General features: G+C 44.4%; 1 protein-coding gene across 1 annotated transcript in view; it reads right to left on the bottom strand.

Annotated features, from left to right (window-relative positions):
* The window catches only part of LOC103755232 (alpha-2-macroglobulin-like protein 1), a 29,307-nt gene extending 10,797 nt beyond the window's left edge, over positions 1 to 18,510 (bottom strand). The window contains exons 1-25 of the mRNA XM_018085575.2: positions 18,314 to 18,510; positions 17,493 to 17,676; positions 16,197 to 16,247; positions 15,718 to 15,862; positions 15,019 to 15,071; positions 14,687 to 14,707; positions 14,033 to 14,192; positions 13,373 to 13,457; positions 13,149 to 13,263; positions 11,812 to 11,920; positions 11,170 to 11,279; positions 9,666 to 9,830; positions 8,345 to 8,578; positions 7,391 to 7,454; positions 6,865 to 7,010; positions 6,147 to 6,293; positions 4,804 to 4,977; positions 3,706 to 3,811; positions 3,065 to 3,176; positions 2,745 to 2,970; positions 2,412 to 2,538; positions 2,153 to 2,271; positions 1,924 to 1,975; positions 1,521 to 1,604; positions 750 to 926 (exon numbers count right to left, since the gene is read on the bottom strand). Of these exons, the coding sequence (XP_017941064.2) occupies positions 750 to 926; positions 1,521 to 1,604; positions 1,924 to 1,975; positions 2,153 to 2,271; positions 2,412 to 2,538; positions 2,745 to 2,970; positions 3,065 to 3,176; positions 3,706 to 3,811; positions 4,804 to 4,977; positions 6,147 to 6,293; positions 6,865 to 7,010; positions 7,391 to 7,454; positions 8,345 to 8,578; positions 9,666 to 9,830; positions 11,170 to 11,279; positions 11,812 to 11,920; positions 13,149 to 13,263; positions 13,373 to 13,457; positions 14,033 to 14,192; positions 14,687 to 14,707; positions 15,019 to 15,071; positions 15,718 to 15,862; positions 16,197 to 16,247; positions 17,493 to 17,676; positions 18,314 to 18,381 (3,034 nt within the window). The 5' untranslated portion in view covers positions 18,382 to 18,510. The remainder of the gene's footprint in view (positions 1 to 749; positions 927 to 1,520; positions 1,605 to 1,923; positions 1,976 to 2,152; positions 2,272 to 2,411; positions 2,539 to 2,744; positions 2,971 to 3,064; positions 3,177 to 3,705; positions 3,812 to 4,803; positions 4,978 to 6,146; positions 6,294 to 6,864; positions 7,011 to 7,390; positions 7,455 to 8,344; positions 8,579 to 9,665; positions 9,831 to 11,169; positions 11,280 to 11,811; positions 11,921 to 13,148; positions 13,264 to 13,372; positions 13,458 to 14,032; positions 14,193 to 14,686; positions 14,708 to 15,018; positions 15,072 to 15,717; positions 15,863 to 16,196; positions 16,248 to 17,492; positions 17,677 to 18,313) is intronic.
* Between the last annotated feature and the right edge of the window lie 1,210 nt (positions 18,511 to 19,720).

Raw genomic sequence — 19,720 nt, 5'->3', positions numbered from 1 at the left:
TGCCTTTAAGCTCTGAGGCCAGAATGCTGTCTGCATCTGTTTGCTCTCCCTACACCCTCTCCATGGCTGCATTGTTTACCCTCTCTCTGCTGCCACTGTTCTCTTGGGTAGGTCCCCCTCTCCCAGATATCAGTACATGCTCATAGTAGAAGAGAGAAAGGGGGAGAGAAAGGGATTCAGATCCTATCCAGGGGAGCTGCTGAGCTTGCAGCATAGCAAGATAAGTAGACTGGCAGGCTGAAATGTGAGACACGTTACAACATGATACACAGACACTGGCACTATATTAAATTCAGATTATACTGGACAGAATTGACACACCCTCAAAATATGTGTCCTAAAACATGGGAAAACACTAAGCTACTGAAATCCTATCAATTCCAAAAGGCCATTCTTTATTCCATGTAATAGCAGCTGATGCCTTGTTTCCACAAGGTACTTCTGTCAGCCTTGAACTGATAAGGGAATAAACACGCATCACATAATGATGGAAATCATTAATTACCCACACCCTTCTCAAAAAAGCAGACTTAGTAGTTCAGTTACAGCAGGGACAGAAATCCTGCTTTCTTCAGAAACACACTTTTCTTTCCATGAGATATTTTCCTTTTTGTCTGCGATACCTTCCTTTGTAACAGCTCTGGCAGTGCTCCCATTCCCGCCCTTCACCTTCCCACCAGACCTGTGCCCAACAATCTTGATTTACAAAAGCTTGATTTTGCAGCAAAAGGAAGAAGGACAATGTTTACCTGTTGTCAGGAATTTCAGTGCTTTATCTTTAATTTCAGCATTCAGTTGTTTAGTCTTATTCAGGTACTGGAGTATGAAGATGTTTGGTGCAAACTGAACCATATTCTGTTCACCACAGCCAAAGGGCATGCTTAGCAGTTGGTCTAAATTTTGAAGTGCTGGACCCATGATGTCACCTTACATTTGAAATGGAGACACAGGAGAAAGGAAAAGCACAGACATTAAGCAGTATGAAATGAAAGGACTGCTGCCTTCTCTAAACTCTACTGGGATCCTAGAAAAGAGCCAGTTCCTAACTGAACAGATATGATTGAGATTTATGGTGACCTCTCACAGACTAGATCAGAACAGAAAGGGAAGACACCATGGTTCTGGAAGGAGGAAGGGAATGTGAAGCTTGAGGGGGTCCAAAGAAAGGTGAAGAGAGCTGTCATTCCCTAGTGGGTACCAAGGAGGGAAAGGAATTACACGGGTAAACTAGGTGGAAATCTGCAGGGACGGTTTTGGTTCACTTAGGTGGATGGCAGTGACAGAAGTCAGAGGCGATATCCCATTTTGTGCCTTCTCCTCCAGCCACTTGGGGATCACCTAGAGTCATTCCATATGGGAGGAATAAATATGGAAAAGATTACTTGATCCACATTTCTGAGGCCAACATCACACCCATTACAGATAATCTCATGAGGAGTGGGGTCAAGGCACCAGTAAGGCCAAAGCATTGTGCAAGCTTTTCTCACTGGGGACCCAAGATCAGGGATAGCCTTTCTCACCAATCACAGAGAAAGTGGCTCGGCCAGATCCCTCCAGCACTTCTGCAGGCAGAGGCAGAGAGAACTCTTCAGAGACGGTGTTATCTGAGGAAGGCAGAACCCAGAAATTTATCCCAGGGAAGAAGCATCACACACAAGTGTAACATCCAAGGAGACCCAGGTGAGGCTTAATGTGACATTGAGTCACAGCAGCCAAGACTTGCAAACAAATGCCTCAATACAGGAAACTTTGCCAGGTAAAAGAAAGATATGGACAAATTACAGTGGTCGTTATCCCAGGCAGGGATGGTACCACCAGTGCTTCTTCTCTGACAAATTGGCCCCACCTTTGAGATTTGCAGTAGCCCTGTCCCTTCCATCCCGCTCTCACGATCAATAGCAGTTAGAGATTTTTGTCCCCTACCTGAAGGGCAGAGAAAGGCATTTTGAGTCTTCTCTTGTAGGACCCCTCCTGGCTGCAGATGGAGAAAGAGTAGTTCAGATAGGGAAGACAAGAAAGGAAGTCACCATGTCTTAGCAAGTTTTTCTGCTTTCCAAAAAGAAGAGGCTAAACTTCCTCTTAGCATCTTGCCAACTGCCCCAGGGGACAAACCACTGTCTCCACGGATTCTCCACCCTGAGATGTGACTAACCTTCACAAGCAGAGGTTTTATCACTGTGTCTCTCCCTCCTTGCAAAGGTGTGACAATTGTGTTACCACACAGATTGTGTGAATCTTCTGCCATACTGCTTACACTGACATTCACTTTGCCTGCAGAGAGCACAGAGGCACATTGCTGAGCACTTGAAGCAGACAGCTGTATGCACAAGCATTAGGTCCAGACATGCAGACACAGGCAAATTCCACCCCTCCTCCCACCGGCTGCCACACATCCCTCTGCCCAACCTCACCCAGCCTGGTGGCTGTCACATTCCACACAAAGGTTTTTGCTTCATTGGCACAGAGGCAGCTGGTGAACTGGCAACTTGGACAGGCATCCACCTTTAGTTCTGGAGTCTCTGTGAGGGTGGTGCGGATCTGAGTATGATTGGATGTACAAGCAGACATTGGAATAGTTTTAGTAACAGGTACTACACAAAGGAGCACATACGTTGGGTCACAAAATATGAGTGCTTTATGGCCAGTATGTAGGGCTCCAGAGAACATCATAGCTTGCCTTTGGGCTCAAGTTTTTGTTCCAACAGAGGCCATGTAATTGGGGGAACTCACTTGGAGGAACTCACCTGCATACAGTCCTTGAGGTAGTTAAAGACAGTGGCTTTTAGGCTGAAAGTCTCTCCTTGGATCACAGAATATGGCAGTGACAGATCCACAAAGAAGGGCTGGAAGACCCTAAGAGTGGTCAGAGGCGAGAAACCAAAGCCAGTATCAGCAACACAGAACGTGTTGGCATTCCATTCCGTGATGGTGTCAGGTACAGCAACTTGGAGAGACGTTTGCCCACTGTCCCTACAGCAGGAAGCAGAAGAGGAGAACTTGATTAGAAGCAGTCAGAATACTCCAGGAATATCTCTGGGGAAGGCAGATAGAGGCTGTTACCAACCCAACAGAGACCAAATCCCAAATCCAGGTCTCTGGGAAAAGCGTCCGAGGTTTTGGCTTCTTCTTGTCATCAGAGTGAGGTTCAGAATCAGCACGGGCAGCAAGATTGTCAGCTAGAAAGCAAGTGGTACCTCAGAAAACAACATATATACACCTACAGTTGAAATTAGTTCTTCATTTACAGGCAATCTAACACAAACCACAAATGCTTTGTGACAGAACAAGAGTGGACAGGGTTGGTGTTTCAATGAGAACATGACACACTGTGTATATCTTTGGGGAGACAGAGCTGGATGGAGTTTAGCCTGAGACTCAGACTGACAGATTCAAATTTGGTCTGGATCCAGGGGGAGACAGCATGCTAAAATGGAGTCACACTCTTAAATAATATGTGAAACTGATGGTGGAGAGCACGCTACATTTTATATGAGAAACACTGTAAACAGGGGCACCAATAAAGCACGGAGATTTGAGCTTTTATACGTGATTTATAATTCAGGTCCATTGAAATGGACACGGGCTTTGTTGCTCTCATACACAAACAAGAAATACAGCAGGATGAAAGTCAGTTGTCTCAGCAGCAGGCTGGCCAGAACTGGGAGAGCTCCTTTAGTCAAGGAGATGGACATGTCTGTTCCTTACCAACAACACGATTTTCCATAACAAGTGTCTTTTCCTCAAAGTCTGGTCGCACACAGGAAACTGGTTTCTTGATTCTAGTATTGGTTACTATTTTCATGCGCAATTTCTGGGAAGATAGTAAAGAGAGTAAATCAATGATAAATAAAAGGGAACAAGGAATGTTGAAACTATCTCATGATCATAGATATCATACAGGGTGACAGCTGAAACACTTTTAAATGCTGCTTGTTTATATCCATAAATTTACAGGCTCAGACTCTGACCACAGCATGAGGAATGGAAACCAGCTTTCTGAGGAATACTGGGACTAATTATTACTTCTCATGCCAGTAAATTTCAACTAGATCTGTACTACATATGCCTAACCCTAACAATGAGACATAGTCTAGGAGTAAGCATCTAGTAGACAGCACAGCAATAGGCCTTTTGAGAGGACTATTTTTAAGGTAGTGTTCTGTCAGCCTGAGAAGCCCATGCAAGTCAGTGTGTTGTTACCCTCTTCTGCTGTTTTGAGGTGCTTCTACTTGTATATATATTTTTTAAAAGTGTTCTGTCAGAAGCAGCACTTCTTGGATTTCAGTTAGCAGACATCTTAACGCTTTTCTGACTATCATGATTGGTAGCAGATTAATTTATTTTGTTTGTCTCAAAAAAATAGCTATAAAGCCAAATTGTGAAAGACTTCTTTTTATTAAAACTGCTTTGAGGATAACTAAGAAGAGACTCAATGAAACACAGAGTAAAGTAGTTTGTAAATAAAATAGTAGCCAAGTGGTGATCAGTCAAAACACAGTGAGGTGCTCAGGTATTACTGCTATGTTCTTGCCACTCCCCCTTTGTAGTTATGGTAACCTAAACTAAATTTGTTCATTTGTATGCTGTCTTTCTTTAATCAGGTGGTTTGCACTATGTTTACTCATCTTTCCCCATAGTCCCCAAATGAGTGCTGGCTACACTGAAAAACAAGCAACAGATGACTTGTAGCAATGAAAGTCGGGGCAGCTGAAGTTTGCTAAAAGTAAATTCTTGTAGCCATTCGGGATAGAATATTGGAAATCACTAGCTCAGGAAAAGTTTAGAGACAGTGTACACACTCACCTTAAACAGACTAAATACATCAGCCTCACTTTGGTACCACGGTGCACCCATCCGAGCCTTTTTGTGGGGGCTGGGCTGCTGGGGCAGACAAGGGTATCCCTCAAAGTCTTCCAAGCGATAAGGGAACCCTCGTCCTCCAATTGTGAAACTCTCTTCAAAGACCTCATTGTACAACTGCAATGGAAAAACAGAGGTCTTCAAAAGGAGCTGGCCAACAAGCATGTGTATGGGTCAAATATTTGGACTGTAGTCCTCTACTACATTTTGTAAAGCTTTGCAGTTGAGGAAGTTGACACTGGCCCAGCTTATACTAAAGGACAATATAAAGGAGTGGATATATATATAGGATAATACATACTAAAGGACATATACCCAAGGAGTGGATGTAGATAAGTAGCTTTTAGTCTGCAAGACAGTTCAAGCCTTTCAACTCTAGGGTGCAAAATTAGGATAAAAATGCACGATTCAGTCTGAGCACAAGGCGTTAGCACATCTGACTTACGTATTTAAAGATTATTACTTCACAGACCTGTTAAGTAGATGATGCAAATGCTCAAGAACAGCATCCCTATAAAATGCAACACCAGATCACACTGTAGGCCCTATTTACAGGTGCAGCACGTCCCCCTGGATTTGGTGAGGCTTCTTTGTAACAGTCTGGACTTTTATAATTTAACTTACAACTTTCCATGAGGCATATACCTGTTTTATTATCCCTGGTACACATTGTGGAATTATGTTAGGATTTTCAATTTTTGCAGCATTTGTGCTCTAGGTTTTTAATTCACTCCTCTGAAACACACAGCTACTTTAAGGTAAGCTCCTCCAATCCTTCTAGATTCTCTGAATGCACCTGGTTGTTGGCAAAATCCTGACCACTTTTCACCAGCCACTGTGTGCTGCCTCTGTCTATTTAGGTCCTCAGCTTGATCTGTCACATGTCAATTCAGTAATGGTTGTGGCAGTGGGATAGAGGGATAGAAGGACCCTACTGGGCCAAAATTCCATTTCAAAGGCTTAGCCCCACTGACTGGTGTAAGATGGAAGAACAGAGAGACAAGTGGAAAGTAGCAGCATCTCTTCAAAGCTGTTCTCCTTGCCTACCCCTGCAGTGTCATGTAGCATCCACCACTCTTGAGGCAGAGGCCCAGAGTGCAGGGCGGATGGATGAGGAACATGATCATCACACAACTGCTCAAAAGAGGCCAAAGAGGGGGAATGGCAGGGCAGCCACCTAGCACTGCAGCTATGTCCTGGGATGTACCATGGGCTTCCTCCTGCCCATGCATGGAGACAGAAGACAGGCAGGCATTAAGGGATTGGTGATGGTTGGCTGCACTCACGCTGTCTGCTGTTAGGGTATAGTTATTCTTCAGGAGGACACTTTTGTCAACAGCTCGAACAGAGCACAAGGACCCTGGAGCAGCCTTGATGTTCAGTCCAACTTTTGATCCCGGGACTTCCTCCTTATGTGAGAATTCCAGTGCCACCTGCAAAAGAAGATAGGTCTGAGGGCTTAGCACTGGAGAGTGGGACCCTGTGACTTTTATATGTCTGGTTAGCAGAGGGAAAGACAGAGAATAAGGTAGGGAAGGGGGATGAGATGCTAAGAGAGGCTCACCTAAAAATGCATTGGGAAGGTTAAACAGGCTGCAGTGCACACAGCCCTCGCCGGAATTCCTCTACCACCACACATCCACTACACTCTGATCCAAAACCACCACAGAGAGCTAAGTAGACAGGCTTCTCTTCTGTGTTAGGGAGAACATGGGCAACACTGTGTTCCCAAGTCAGTAATAAGGAATGGGACGAGAAAATAGAGTTCAAGGGGACCTGGTTTACTCCTTGAGCAAAGCTTGCCAGTCACTGTTGTGGAGAGCAGGACTAGGAATTCAGGGAAGAAGGAGGTTGCCTGTTGTCTCCCAGCCAAAAATACTGGGTATCTGGTTTTGCATATACCCACTTTACACCATTTGGATTAGGACAAAACAGGACCAGGAGCCACAGCAGACCAGAGTAAGGCAATGATGCTGTCACACTCCTTGTGTGATTTCTACTCACCTTGTGCCTAAAGCACTTTTCTAGTTCAAACTGTTCCACATCAGCCACCACCTCTCCATCCGAGAAGACTGCATACACTAGAAGCTTGATGTCAGGCAGGAAGTCATTGCCAATAGTCAGAGGCAATGAGAAGGAGCCCTGCAAATCTGCACAAGATAGCAACAAGGAAGGGAGGGAAAACATCCAATTCAATTGGGGTAGGATACACGTTAAGAATCAAAAGAGGAGATAACACCCCACATAGACACTGTCACAGATTAACAATAAACCCAGGATGCCAGCCATTTATTTGACTCACATCTTCTCCCAAGGTACAAACTAGCAGCAAAGTCATTAGACAGGAGGAGGACAGTTGCAAGAAAGACACTGAACTGAGAGGAGATTGTGTTGGTCTAATGATGTGAACCACCGCTAAGAACTCAGTCCAATATTTCCCACCTGTTGATAAGAATAACATCTGCAGATATAGTCACTAGAGTCAGTTTTCTGGGGTGTGTTATGAGGGACTTCACATGCTTTTACTCACTTTCATGCTGGGTAATTGGCACCTTCTTCTCTCTGCTGAAAAGGATCTTGCCTTTCGCTATCACCTGAAGAGCAAAGAGAAGCACCATTCAAGAGTCTGAATTCTGAGAGCACGAGAAGAGCGTGAAAAGAACACAAGAAGAGAGAATGAAGTCTGAGAGATGTTGCCACAGAAGTTCCTCTGGCAGGTCATGACTTCAAGAGCTCTGCAGCAGAGATGGTTATAGTATAGCTGTGTAGGACTTGAGAGAAATTGGTTAGGCAATGAGAAGGCACAGCTGCTTGCAAAGCCAGAGGTATTTCTGAACCTAAGAGCAGCTACTCTTAAGACCCAGTGAACTCTGATGTTTGCATTACTAGGACAGAGTACTTTTTGATTGTGCGAATTAGTACAGTTCAGTAACCAAGATACTCATAACCTCTCAGCTAGGCTGTAGTCACACTCTTGCTTTGGACTCAGCTTCTCAGAAGTGGACTTCATTACAACATTATTACATACCTCTGGTGTGCATCAAGGCCCTGCACAAGGGCCTTTCAAGCCTTTTCCTGTAAATACACAGGTCAGGGGATGTCAGCTGTCCCAGAGATTGCCTCAGTTCACAGACAGATTGCTCCAGACACTGATGGATGTCTGGGTCATACCTGCTAGGCAGAAACCAGACTGGTCCTCCACTGCAACCCATGTGAACTCAAGAGAAAGTAGGGTGAATGGTAGGCATCTATCACCCAAGCTTAGGTCAAGGCACTGATAACAAAGCAAAGCAGCTGGGGGCTAGGAATAGGTTCAGGAACTGGAAAGCATGTGGAGGTTTGGCCAGGACAGAACTCACAAACTGACTGACACTGGTCTTGGAGTAGCTTAACCTTTCCTTTGAGTATCTCTGTGCTGTGTGAAAAGGGAAAAATGCTAGTAAGCATAATCTTGCCCTGAGAATCAGCTGTTTTCTGTACTCACCAAATAGTAGAAATCAATGTGGTCATCTTCAGATCTGAGTTTATTCCGGTCAAGTATATAATCCACTTGCACTTCCTGCTCTTGATCACAGGGCATCACATCATTCTTGGCCTTGATCTCAAGGAAACTGTTGCTCTCAGAGTAGAAAGGTTTCAGCCAGTGTAAACTATCCTCAAGTCCTGTGTAGCTTTCAGAAGAATTTTGCTTATCATGATTTTCAAGGACGTAGGTACCCTTCCAAGCACAAAAATATGAGTTGGCAATTATTATCGAGCGATGCAAGGGAACTTGTACGCCTGCTGAAACACTGTTATCACCTGAGCTGATGGCAGACCATGTACCTGTATTCTTAGAATGATATTTTGTTTAAGTATCATTTTAAAGTCTGAGACTTTCTCTTACAAAGTCTTAGTAAAAATTAAGTCTAGTAGATTTGACCACAATCTTATTTTTCCTCCTTTATCTTTTCATGGGGACACATCCCACACCAGATTTAAACTCCAGTACAGCTCCCCTGTTTTCAGTTTGTCTTTCTGCTCAGATATCCTGAAGCCCAAGCACTGAAAGAGCTTTTTTATGGTGAAGCTCTGCTTCTCTGCAGATAACATAAGGCTCTGTGGACAATGGCTGTGAGCCTAGTAACAAGAACTAGATCTTATCCTCATGTTCCCTGAGGACAGAAAGCTACATTTTCACAGAATCACAGAATATGATGAGTTGGAATGGACCCACAAGGATCATCAAGTCCAACTCCTAGCCCTGCACACGACCATCCCCAAGAGTCACACCATATTTTTACAAAACCTCTGATCACCAAATCCTTCCTAACCAAAATTAGGGAACCTCACCCTGGATAGACTGGGGTCTCAGGGAAAAAGATTTGTAACAATAATTGCAGTGTCTGAGAAATGGATGGCACTAGGAGATCATACTACTTGGGCATGAATCCCACATCAGCTGCAGAAACGCAGGTAGTGGGAAGATGGGTATGCTGTCAGGCTGAGAACAACAAGCTCCAGGTGGAGGATCAGAAATTGTAAGGAGAAGAAGCCAAGTGCTTCAAGATCTGGTATCAAAAGAGCAGCTACCTGCCAAGCTGAGCCTGGACATGCTGCTGCTGCAGACCAAGGGCAGCCGCTAAATATGGAGTTCAACAGAGAGAGGGATCAACTGCCAGTTCTGCAGAGCCACCTCCAACATGTCCCAGAGTGGAGAAAGGGGAGATTTCCTTTGAAGAATTATTCTGGTTAACAGATGCTTTTAGTGGAGTCAAAGGAAGGTGATGGGAGACAAAAAAAGATTTTCAGTGGCTGATACTCACCGTCAGCGCAACCATCGTGCTGTTCCAGCTGGTGGTATCCAGTGAGAAGTGAGCTTCCCCTTTCTCATCTGTGAGGAGTGACAGGTATGTCTGCTCATCGTTGACATCAACCTTTAGGTAGACGGTTTCATTTCTGAGGGGAGAATTGCCACTGGAGCAAAACATCTGTAGAGAAGGGGAGGAAGTTAATACCCTGTTGTGCCACACTGAGGCGCTGCCAGGGCTTAATATTAATTGCTTCTATCACTGGGCTTCCTCAGCCCTTCTAGCTTTCAGTCAGGTTGGAAGGATCCAGATAAAAATCCAATAAATACACAAAACTAACAATTTGCTGCTCTTCAGTACTGGAAATTGCCATGGTTTAACCCCAGTCAGCAGCCAAGCCCCAGGCAGCTGCTCAGTCTCTCCCCCATCAGTGTTATTGGGGAGAGAGAACTGAAAGGGTAAAAGCTTGTGAGTTGAGATAAAGACAGTTTAATAAAGAAAGCAAAAGCTGTGCACACAAGCAAAGAAAAATAAAGAATTCATTCACTGCTTCCCACAAGCAGGCAGGTGTTCAACCATCTCCAGGAGAGCAGGGCCCCCTCACACATAATGGTTACTCAGGAGGACAAACACCACCTCTCCAAGCATCCTCCTTTACTCCTTCTTTCTCCCACTTTATATACTGAGCATGATGTCATATGGTCTGCAATTGGTCAGTTCGGGTCACCTCTCCCAGCTGTGTCTCCTCCCAGCCTCCCATGCACTTCCAACTTCCTTGCCAGTTTGGTAGTACAAAAAGCAGAAAAGGCCTTGGCTCTGTGTAAGGCCTGCTCAACAATAACAAAAACATCTCTATGCTATCAACCCTGTGTTCAGCACAGATCCAAAACTAGCCCCATACGAGCCACTACGAAGACAATCCTACCCCAGCCAAAACCAGCACAGAAATAAATGGTAATACAGGCAAATGAGACACCTATACTGGGGAATCTGAGAGGGATTCCTCAGATCCTGAGCTGCTTCTTGGACAATGCTGCAGGATCCTTGATGATCAGAAAGACTCTTGTCTACAGCAACTTAACTTGCTGTTCCTTGTCCTGCATGCTGGGGTCAGCAGTACTGGCCCAGTTGAAGGTTCTTCTAGCCCCAGGACAGCAGTATTGCCCTAGCATCACCCAGGATACTTGGGTCAGAAATGAATGCCAGTGAACTGATATGCAAAGTTACCATGAGCATTTGTCCAAAGGGAAAGGTATGTGCCTGTTGACACCACCCCCATACACACAGACTAGTTTCAGGAGCTACTCCTGGAGAAGCCTCCAGAAACTGCAGCTGGCCCCAAAATTCCAGTGCAAGGAATTTGGGATAGGGATCAGAAATTGCTTCTAGGGAAGGCTTCACTCCTAGTTGCTGAGTGCCAGCAGAGCAGCATTTACTTTCCTGGAGATTGCTGCTTTTTACCTACAAAAGGTTATATCTATGATGCATTCTCAGTAGAGAAGGGATCTGTTTGTATTACCTTCCCTGAGTATGGTAGACCACGTTTGTAGAACTGATGGAGGTTGATAAACTCTATAGATTTCATTATTGTCTCAACAGGAATTAGAACTGTTTCCATAGAATGTACTCCTGTATGGAGAGACGAAAAATCTGTTAAATCCCAAGTAGTGCTCTTAGGGAAGAAGAAGAAGACAAAAGCACACTTCAACACTACCTACAATGTCTACAACCTCTAAATTTAGGAGAGAAAATACATTCTTCTAGGATATGATTCCCTCAGTCTTTCTTGGCTCTGTGCTTCATGACACGCATCGTACCCTGTAGGTATTTAAAGTATTAATTTATGTTTATTGAACAAAAGGAAAACTGGATGACTGTTTAGTTATAAACAGTCCAGCACTGTGAGACTGGCTGAGGAACACCTTCTTGTCCCAGGCAATCACTAAAAAGTTACATACATTCTAAGAGAAATGAATGGTGAAGAGAATTAGGAAACCTGGTAATAACAGATGGAAAAGGTACTAGAATAGAGACCATTACCATGACAGAAGATTTGGGAACCCTCAGGTTATTTTTTCAAAAGGAATTCCACTGCCACAGGAAGGCCAAAACCAAAGAAGTTGCTTGCGAGGAAGAGAATATTTCACATATTCTCCAGTACCTGTTCCATTTTCCACCATTTTTCCTACTGCAATTATGAATTCATCAGCTTCATTTATTTCCAGAACTTCTGTCTTCACTGCAAAAGTAGCACAGCCATTCTTGTTTGTCTGCAGAGAGAGAGAATAACAGAGAGAAAGAGCATGGTGTGGAGGAAGATGAACAGTTCCATAGGCAATCCCAAATAAGTATTTCTAAATATTTTTGGAACAGATGGAAGCTCACAAGTCTTGCCTGCAGAAATCCATCATGGATACCTTAGCCAGAAAAGAAAATCAACATGTTTGGATTAAACAGTCATCAAAAAAGCAGCAGAAAAAAAGTACTTCGGGTAAATCACACAAGGGTTAATTATGTCACAGACAAACTCAGGAGATTGGATTCAGCCCAAATACCACAGCTGAAAGAGCTCGAGTGTCATTACATGATCTAAAGGTCTCCCTGAAACTATATGGCCCTGATGAATAAAACCTGACAATGTGGCTTTCCAGTCATGACCATCTCTGTGATATGGCATATTAAACAAGGACATCCTGCCAGCTGAATATTGCAAGAGCTTTGCCAAGAATTAAGGGTACAGCCAGTGTTTCTAGTCATGCTTCTTAAGTGCTTCACAGAACCTTTCAGGGCCTCTTACATGCCATGTGGAGCTGGCATTCAGTTGGTGTTTTGCACAGCTAAGACTGTACAGCATTCCAGCTGGAATGCATTTTAAAAGACCCAGAGATCCAGTTAGATTTTTACATTCTGGCTTGTTGCTGGCTGGTCTGATATTTAGAAATATTTTCTTGTGACTTTCAAGGCAGAAGAGCTGTATCTGAAACCCACAGGAAAAAGCAAGTGTGGAGGAGCTTAACCACAAACATATAATGAACACAGATGAGCAGAAACCATAACCAGAAATGGACACAGTCCATAGACCAGACCACTAACAAGCTTAAGGTGATCCACTGTGCATGGATACAGCAAGAAACAAAGCATTGAGTCAGAGACCATCTGAGGCCTCTGATAAGAGTATTTACTGGTAGGAGTGATCACAGAGCTGAATAGGCCAGCGGTCAGATTGCATACAATATATGATACAGACTCTTGTAAAAAGTCCCAGGCATCATTACTTCGCATAGTTTACACCTTCTCCAGAAGCACCAAGTCAGATATGAGCAGCTAGAGCATTAATTCAGGAAACAGAGTCACAGGAACAGGAATCAATGTCTAGCAAATAGGAAGACACCAGACTAAATAGGTTGGTGGCTACCAGAGGTTCATCAAGGCAGGTTAAGGGGACAGACACACATTTCCAGCACGTTATACTTTCCACTCTGCTATTTGTTCACCTACCCAGCTGTTTTGCTTCTTCATATCAGTAGAATCTGGTATGTTGTCTTCTAAGGCCTGGGAGAATGTCATAAGAGTAATATCTATTTTCCCTTGAACAGGCTTCCCATAGGTATACCTGTGTCAAAGGGTAGAAGACTGCTTCAGCAGAAATATTAACCCAGGACACCTCCCATGCTCATCAGGGGAAGTGGAGTCTGGAGAGCTTTGTGGTATCATGTACTCACTTGCCACAGATCTTCAGCTGAAATTCCTCATCTGCTGTAGTGATAAATGGAGGGTGCTCAATGTTTATTTCAAATTTTTTCAGCACTGCATCGAAGAGAGGAAAATAAAGATAGAGGAAAAAACCAATACTGAGTATGGACACTGGCTGTAAGTTCTTTTATAGTTGTGGTCCAGATGAGAGGAAAGACAGCAATGTCCCCAGTTATTCATCACCATGCTGCAACAGGAGTTACTCCCTTCAGCCACACAACCCTGTATTTGCTGCTACAATTGCACATGGGACAGCTTTTTATTCCAGCTCGGTCAAACATAAACATTTTAAATGGCACAGGGTTTTGTCCTTACAACTGCAACTGAACGAGACCAAGACATGATTCCACTTCCTATTATAGCAGTTGACTGGTGTGGATAGTAAACCCAGCCTAGAAAAGGGTGACAATGAGCAGCAAAATGTGCTCATCACAGCCCACAGCCTCTCCTTTTTACCCTATGCAGCTGCAGAGCCTCCAGCCCAAAATGAGATGTGCACACAGACCCATCTTTGTCCTCAGTCTGTTGCCCTCCCAGGGGGAAGGGTCTGATGAACACAGCTGCATCACCGTGCTCTCTCCTTAGCTACCCACACTGCTTTTCCTTCACCTCTATTGTCCAAATCTCACCGTATTCTTCAACACTGAAGGTTTTCTGAGCCATGTCTTGTTGCACTGAGATGGTATACTTCCCAAGGGATGCTTCTGAGGCCAGGGGAAAGGATAGATCCACAATGCCATGACTTGACTTTACATTCAGCCATTCAGCAATACGGTTGTGTTCAGGATCCTATTTGGGAAAGGACACACAGAGCCACCAAGTCACTTTGGGAGCCATACGCAGGCACAAGAAGGCACTACAAGGGCTTATCCTTGACCCAGTAGAATGGACTCCAGATAACTAAGAGAGACTCCTTCACTTCCCTCCAGTATCATTTTAATGAATATATTAATTGCAAAGGCTGCCAAGAACAGTAAAGCTACTGGGAAGTGGTAGCATCATAACACCATGGGAAGGAGAAGCAGCTGTGCTGCATCTGTTTGAGCACTCATCCTTGTTGAGCAAATGTTCATTACTGCCCTGCCTCTATCTCAGCTATATGCGTTACAGAGGTACTGGTTTGAATGAAGAACCCAGGCTGACCAGCTAGAAAAGCATTCAGCTGAACCTCAACCATAACCATAACCTTATGAAGTTACATTTGTGGCATAAGTCTGTCCAGGAGTGAAAGGGCACAGTAAAAGAGACAGACATCACCCTTTCATCAGTTCTTTGTCACTTACCTGAAGCCATATCTGGGGATACTGTAAAAACAAAAGAAACACAGACTCAGTTTTGTACACTGCAAAACACTATCCATGTGAACCAGTATAAATAACTCTGCCTGACATGGGCCCTTGATCAGAAAATTCTGCCCCATCCAGATCCCGCACTAGGTCTTCTCCCTTCGTGCCAGCTTACAATGCAGTCTTTCTCCAAGGGATCAGTGGTTTCCTCCAAAGATAATTTGTTCTTATGGTTTAACAGGCATGAAGGGAGATGTCTCTTTCATAAGCATCTCAATATGTCTCATGCTGAAGCTCCTACTTCTAGAAAAGCACAAAGTGACACTCACCTCATTTTTAATGACTTTAAGGTCCTCATCAATGTTCACAATTCGAAATTTCACTGTAGATATAAAGAAAAGCATAGTAAAGCATTCTGGCTCCAACATGTCCTTGCACAAATCTGCTTCTCCTTTTCTGTGCTCCAGTATTCATCTCTCTGTTCACCTCAGAGGTATCTAGATCTTTTCCCAAACAGCCCACCCCAGAGGACTTTGGGAGGCTTATATGCAGCTGAAGGCTGTAGAAACTCACTGCCTTTACCTGGAAAGATGACAATGTTGAGGTAAACTGTGGGGTTGTCTGCAGTGGGGTCTGTCTGCAGTCCGTTCATATTGTGAAGACTGTGGAGTAACTATAATTCTACAGCTTGAAACTGTTGCTCTAGACTTTACTCAAATATTAACAACAGTCTTTGAAAAACAAGAGGTTGTCCAGTGCCCTGGAGAGCCCTGGCTTTCCTTTCAGATCTCACTAGAGATATTTTCATAAAACAATGCCCAGGAGCAGCAGGTTGGGAATTGGTGTAGCACATCTTGGAGGGGAACAGCCTGACTCAAAGTGTTCCTGGAAACACCCAATAATTGAGATCTGCTTTCTTCCATCTCCAACAAGCTTAACTTGCTGCACTTGGTGACGTCTTCCCTCCAGGTGTGGCAGCTACCTTGACCCTTCCGTCCCCATTTCCACATGCCACCTTCTTGCCTTACCTGTTTCTCCAGGTTTGTATAAGCCCTTGTCTGTCTCTATCAGAATTACGTTCTTCTGGGGCCTGACCAGAACTTTCTTGTGACCCTCAAAGAGTACGTTGTCCCTGCTGTGGATCAGGACATGCAGAAAAGCCACCTCCTCTGGCTGTCAGGTTAAAAAAAAAAACAAACTACCTGAGACTACAAAGAGCTTGAAGGAGAAACAGAGTAACCTGTCCTACCAAAATCTCCAACTTCCCCCTCCTCCCTTCCCCTCCTTTATCTCTCTCCTTTCCCCAGAAATAGTATTCTCTGTGCTCCCTAGCTTCCTCATTCTCTTTTCTCTGCCTTTCTTCTTGTTGTTTGCCTCTTTTCACATTTCTTTTTCCTCTTTACTACTTTTCCCACCCTGCATCAACAGTATTACCATGGCTCAGACACAAGAGAGGCTGAAGCCCTCTAATTTCTAAGAGGAAAGGCAGCCAAAAGAGGGATCTTACCTGTGATGTGAAATCATCTCTTTTCCTGGGAATGAACCTGAACTCTGGCACCTAGATTGATTGGCACAAGGAAATGGAAAACAAATTCATCAGAGACTTTCAATCTTATCCAAAATGTGAGACATCATCTTATTGTTAAAAAATCCCCAAAACTTCAGAGTTCAAATTCCACTGTATGACTTTGTAATCTACTTGTCATTATAGGGAGAAGAAGCAGTCACTGTCTGCCTCTTGTTCATGAACCTAAGAGTGAACCAACTGTCATGACATTCTGCCACTTCACATGAATGTGATAATTTTATAGAACCAAATAAAATCATAGGGAACTCAGATCTGCAGTAATGGGAGATGAGATACTGATCAGAACAACACAGGACATCTCAGTATCAGAAAGACTGAGTTCACCACAAGAAAAGTTTTTGGAGTTTGTTTTTTTTAGCTAACGGCAGACTTCCTTGACTTTCCAGAACCAGGAGTTGCTCTCCCCTAAGGGCTGGCACCAAACTCTTAGTTAATCATTGTCATGTTAATGCAAAACCCAAAAGTGACTACAGCCCCTCCTTGAGTTCTGCTGAATCCAAAGAACAATCAGGCCATAGGCACAGTGACTTCATACAGTGCTGAGGAAGAGAGGGGCAGTTTGTAGAGCCTCAGCACCAAACACATCTCCATGGCTCTCCAGAAACGTAACTGAAGGTTCTGTAGTCAGTGTGTCTAGTTAAGGTAACTACAACAGCACAGTTGCAACAACAGGAACTCAAGCCACTCAAGAAATACCCAGACTGCACTATGTGAAATTCAGTTCGTTGTTGGTTCAGCACCATCACAGCTAAGTTAAAGCAAGCTCAATGTCTATGCAGACTGCAACTACATCTGGCAATATAGATGCAGCTTTAAAGCAGAATGGTCTTCTTGGAGCTGGAGGGGCAGGCTCCTGAGGAAACGAGAATGAAAAGAATGTAATCCCAATGCATTGACTCTCACTGTGATATACAAGCATCTTTAGGGACATAACACTGAGTAGACTGAAAGCAAATGTTTACCACTAGGCTTTAAGTGGGATGAAATGGGATGATATACATTGGAAGTACAGATTTTTTTCGACACAGGAAAGATTCCCTACTTTCCTAGACTTCAGGACACTGTTGTATTTTGCCTGATACTGGTAGGGAAATATACTTAACCTGCTTGCAACCTATGGGTAGAAAAAGGACAGTGTACCCAGAGAAGTGCTGTCTTCTTGTCTGAAGTGAAGGTGAAAGCATCAGTCAAATCAGTAGCCACATGTACACTCACCTGGAAGGTGATGCACTGAAAAGTGCCTGGCTTCTCCAAATCTTGTTCCACGAGTGTGTGATTCTGGGTTGTTGCCTGCAAGGTGACAGCCAGGTGGACATCCTCAGTTAGGGAGCTGAAGTGAATATAGAGCTTCTCCTCTTGGGAATGGTGAATGACAGCAGGGAACACCACCATATAGTGACTAGAAGAGAGCGGTACATGTTGAAAAACAATTCAGAGGCTGAAGTGGGCAGGCCAGAATCAATCTCTGCTGCTTTCGTGAAGAGGTAGACCAAGGGTGAGAAATGTCTGGAGGACTGCAGTGAAGGAAGTTTAGCACAGCTCCATTTCCAAACCAGAAAGGAAGAATATGCCCAGTGTGGAACTAGAGAGCTTCTGATATCTCTCTGTCATCACCTTGCCAACAGCCAGGACCCAACTGCCCAGTGTATGATACCCCAATTGCAAGTACACAGAGCAAGGCTGTGTGAGGAATGAAGCCAAAGACTCAGTGGCTGAGGCATAAAGCTTCAGTCCTTACACCAAATTTCACCCCCACCAGCACAGGATGAACAGAGGCAAAGCTTCTGTGGCTTCTGTAGCTTTGTGGTGTGTGCAGTGCAGCACCTGCACAAGCCAACACCAGGGGCTGCACCTGGAGTGGTGCTGGATGCCCAGCATTCCAGAGGGACTCAGCAGGACCTGCTTCTGCCCAGCCTCTCTGAGAACAAGGCCCCCAGAATTCAGCTCTGTGATGCTGAACAGTGCAGCACCTCAGCACCACCCTTTCATGACAGTCCCTTCCACCAAGCCCCCGAAATCAAAAGGAGATATCTCACGGTTCCAGGCTTGCTGCAGCTGCAACCGGGAATAGAGTCAGGACTAAGAGGAGCAGTGGTGCTCCCATTGCTTGGGCTGGGACAGACAGCTGACAAGATCCACACTGAAAGAGAAAACTGCCTGTACTGATCAGTTGGGGCAATCCTAAATACCCCCCTCAGATGTTCCTAAGTCCAAAGAGTAGGGGAGTTGATATATGGGGATGGTATCTCTTCCAGGCTGATGACATTAGCTAATATTTACTTGCTCCCACCAGGAGCAGAGTAAAGGTCACACAGCACAGTTCTCCACCCACATCTACATTCAGATGGTATTCCAGGCCATGGCTGCCAGGGCACTGAGGGGTATATATGGGAATATATGACCTCTAACTCAGGCTGAAGGGGACTTAGGAGAAAAACTCATCTCATCTGTGGCTGGTCTGGATCCTGGCTTTAGAACCAAATCTGCACACCAGCTACTGTCTTCAGCTTGTAGAAAGCATCCTCGACTTTTAAAATACATCCTCACTACTCTCTGTGCATCATTAGGTATCTTCTCCTCATCCAGTAATTACTGAGAGCTTGGAGTAAAAACCTTTCAAATCATCTCCATTTGTGCATTACCATCATTTCTGTCCACCCATCCATCCCAGACATGCCTGATCCTCCTGAGAATAGAACCTTTTCCAAGGTGGCTCCTGCCACCTACTGCCAACATCTCTCAAAGATCCACTGTCAGGCTTTTCCAAACTAAACATGACATTTTAAGTCCACACATATTTCATCAAATCTCTACTTTACATGCCCCCAAGCTGGATGTCCAGTCTTCTGACAGGTTCCTTGAGCGATAAAGTGATTCTACACTGACACCACCACCCATCTCCTCCAGATTCTTCTTTTGGGCACTGTTTGGATGTATTTGCCCCCAAGTTATAACCTCATTTGAAGGTGGGTGTCCTCATTCTGCCATGGCCCCATTTCTGTTTTAGCAGAGCATAACCAAAGGTATGCAGTATAGAGTGAATTTGCCATCCAGCCCTGCCTGGCTCCCAGCTAAAGCAATCCCCTAGATTTACTTTGGCACAGTCCCCATATGTGTGCTTAGCACCCACCCTCTTAGTGCACAGTCTGATGTAACAGGGACACACCAGCCTTTAACCTAGCACTGACATTGCAGATAAACTTCAGGTTTAAAGGACTGTATGTCACTGATCTGGGAGCATATTTGATTCTCTGAAATTAACAGGGGTTTGAGTTCAAGTCTAAACTAGCAGGACAAAAAAACAATCTGAGTTCTGTCTGATTTAAGAAACACTCCACATGGCTCTGCATCTCTGAACAGTTCATTAAACTGGCCATCTCTGAATTTAAATGGGAACAAGGTTACAACAAAAAGATAATAACATGCGAAAGTTCTTCCCTCCT

The sequence above is a fragment of the Manacus vitellinus genome, unplaced genomic scaffold (assembly GCF_001715985.3).
Source record: "Manacus vitellinus isolate BGI_N305 unplaced genomic scaffold, ASM171598v3 scaffold_83_pilon, whole genome shotgun sequence".
NCBI lineage: Eukaryota > Metazoa > Chordata > Aves > Passeriformes > Pipridae > Manacus > Manacus vitellinus.
Note: the sequence above shows the minus strand (reverse complement) of the source record. Positions and strands in the feature narration are given on the sequence as shown.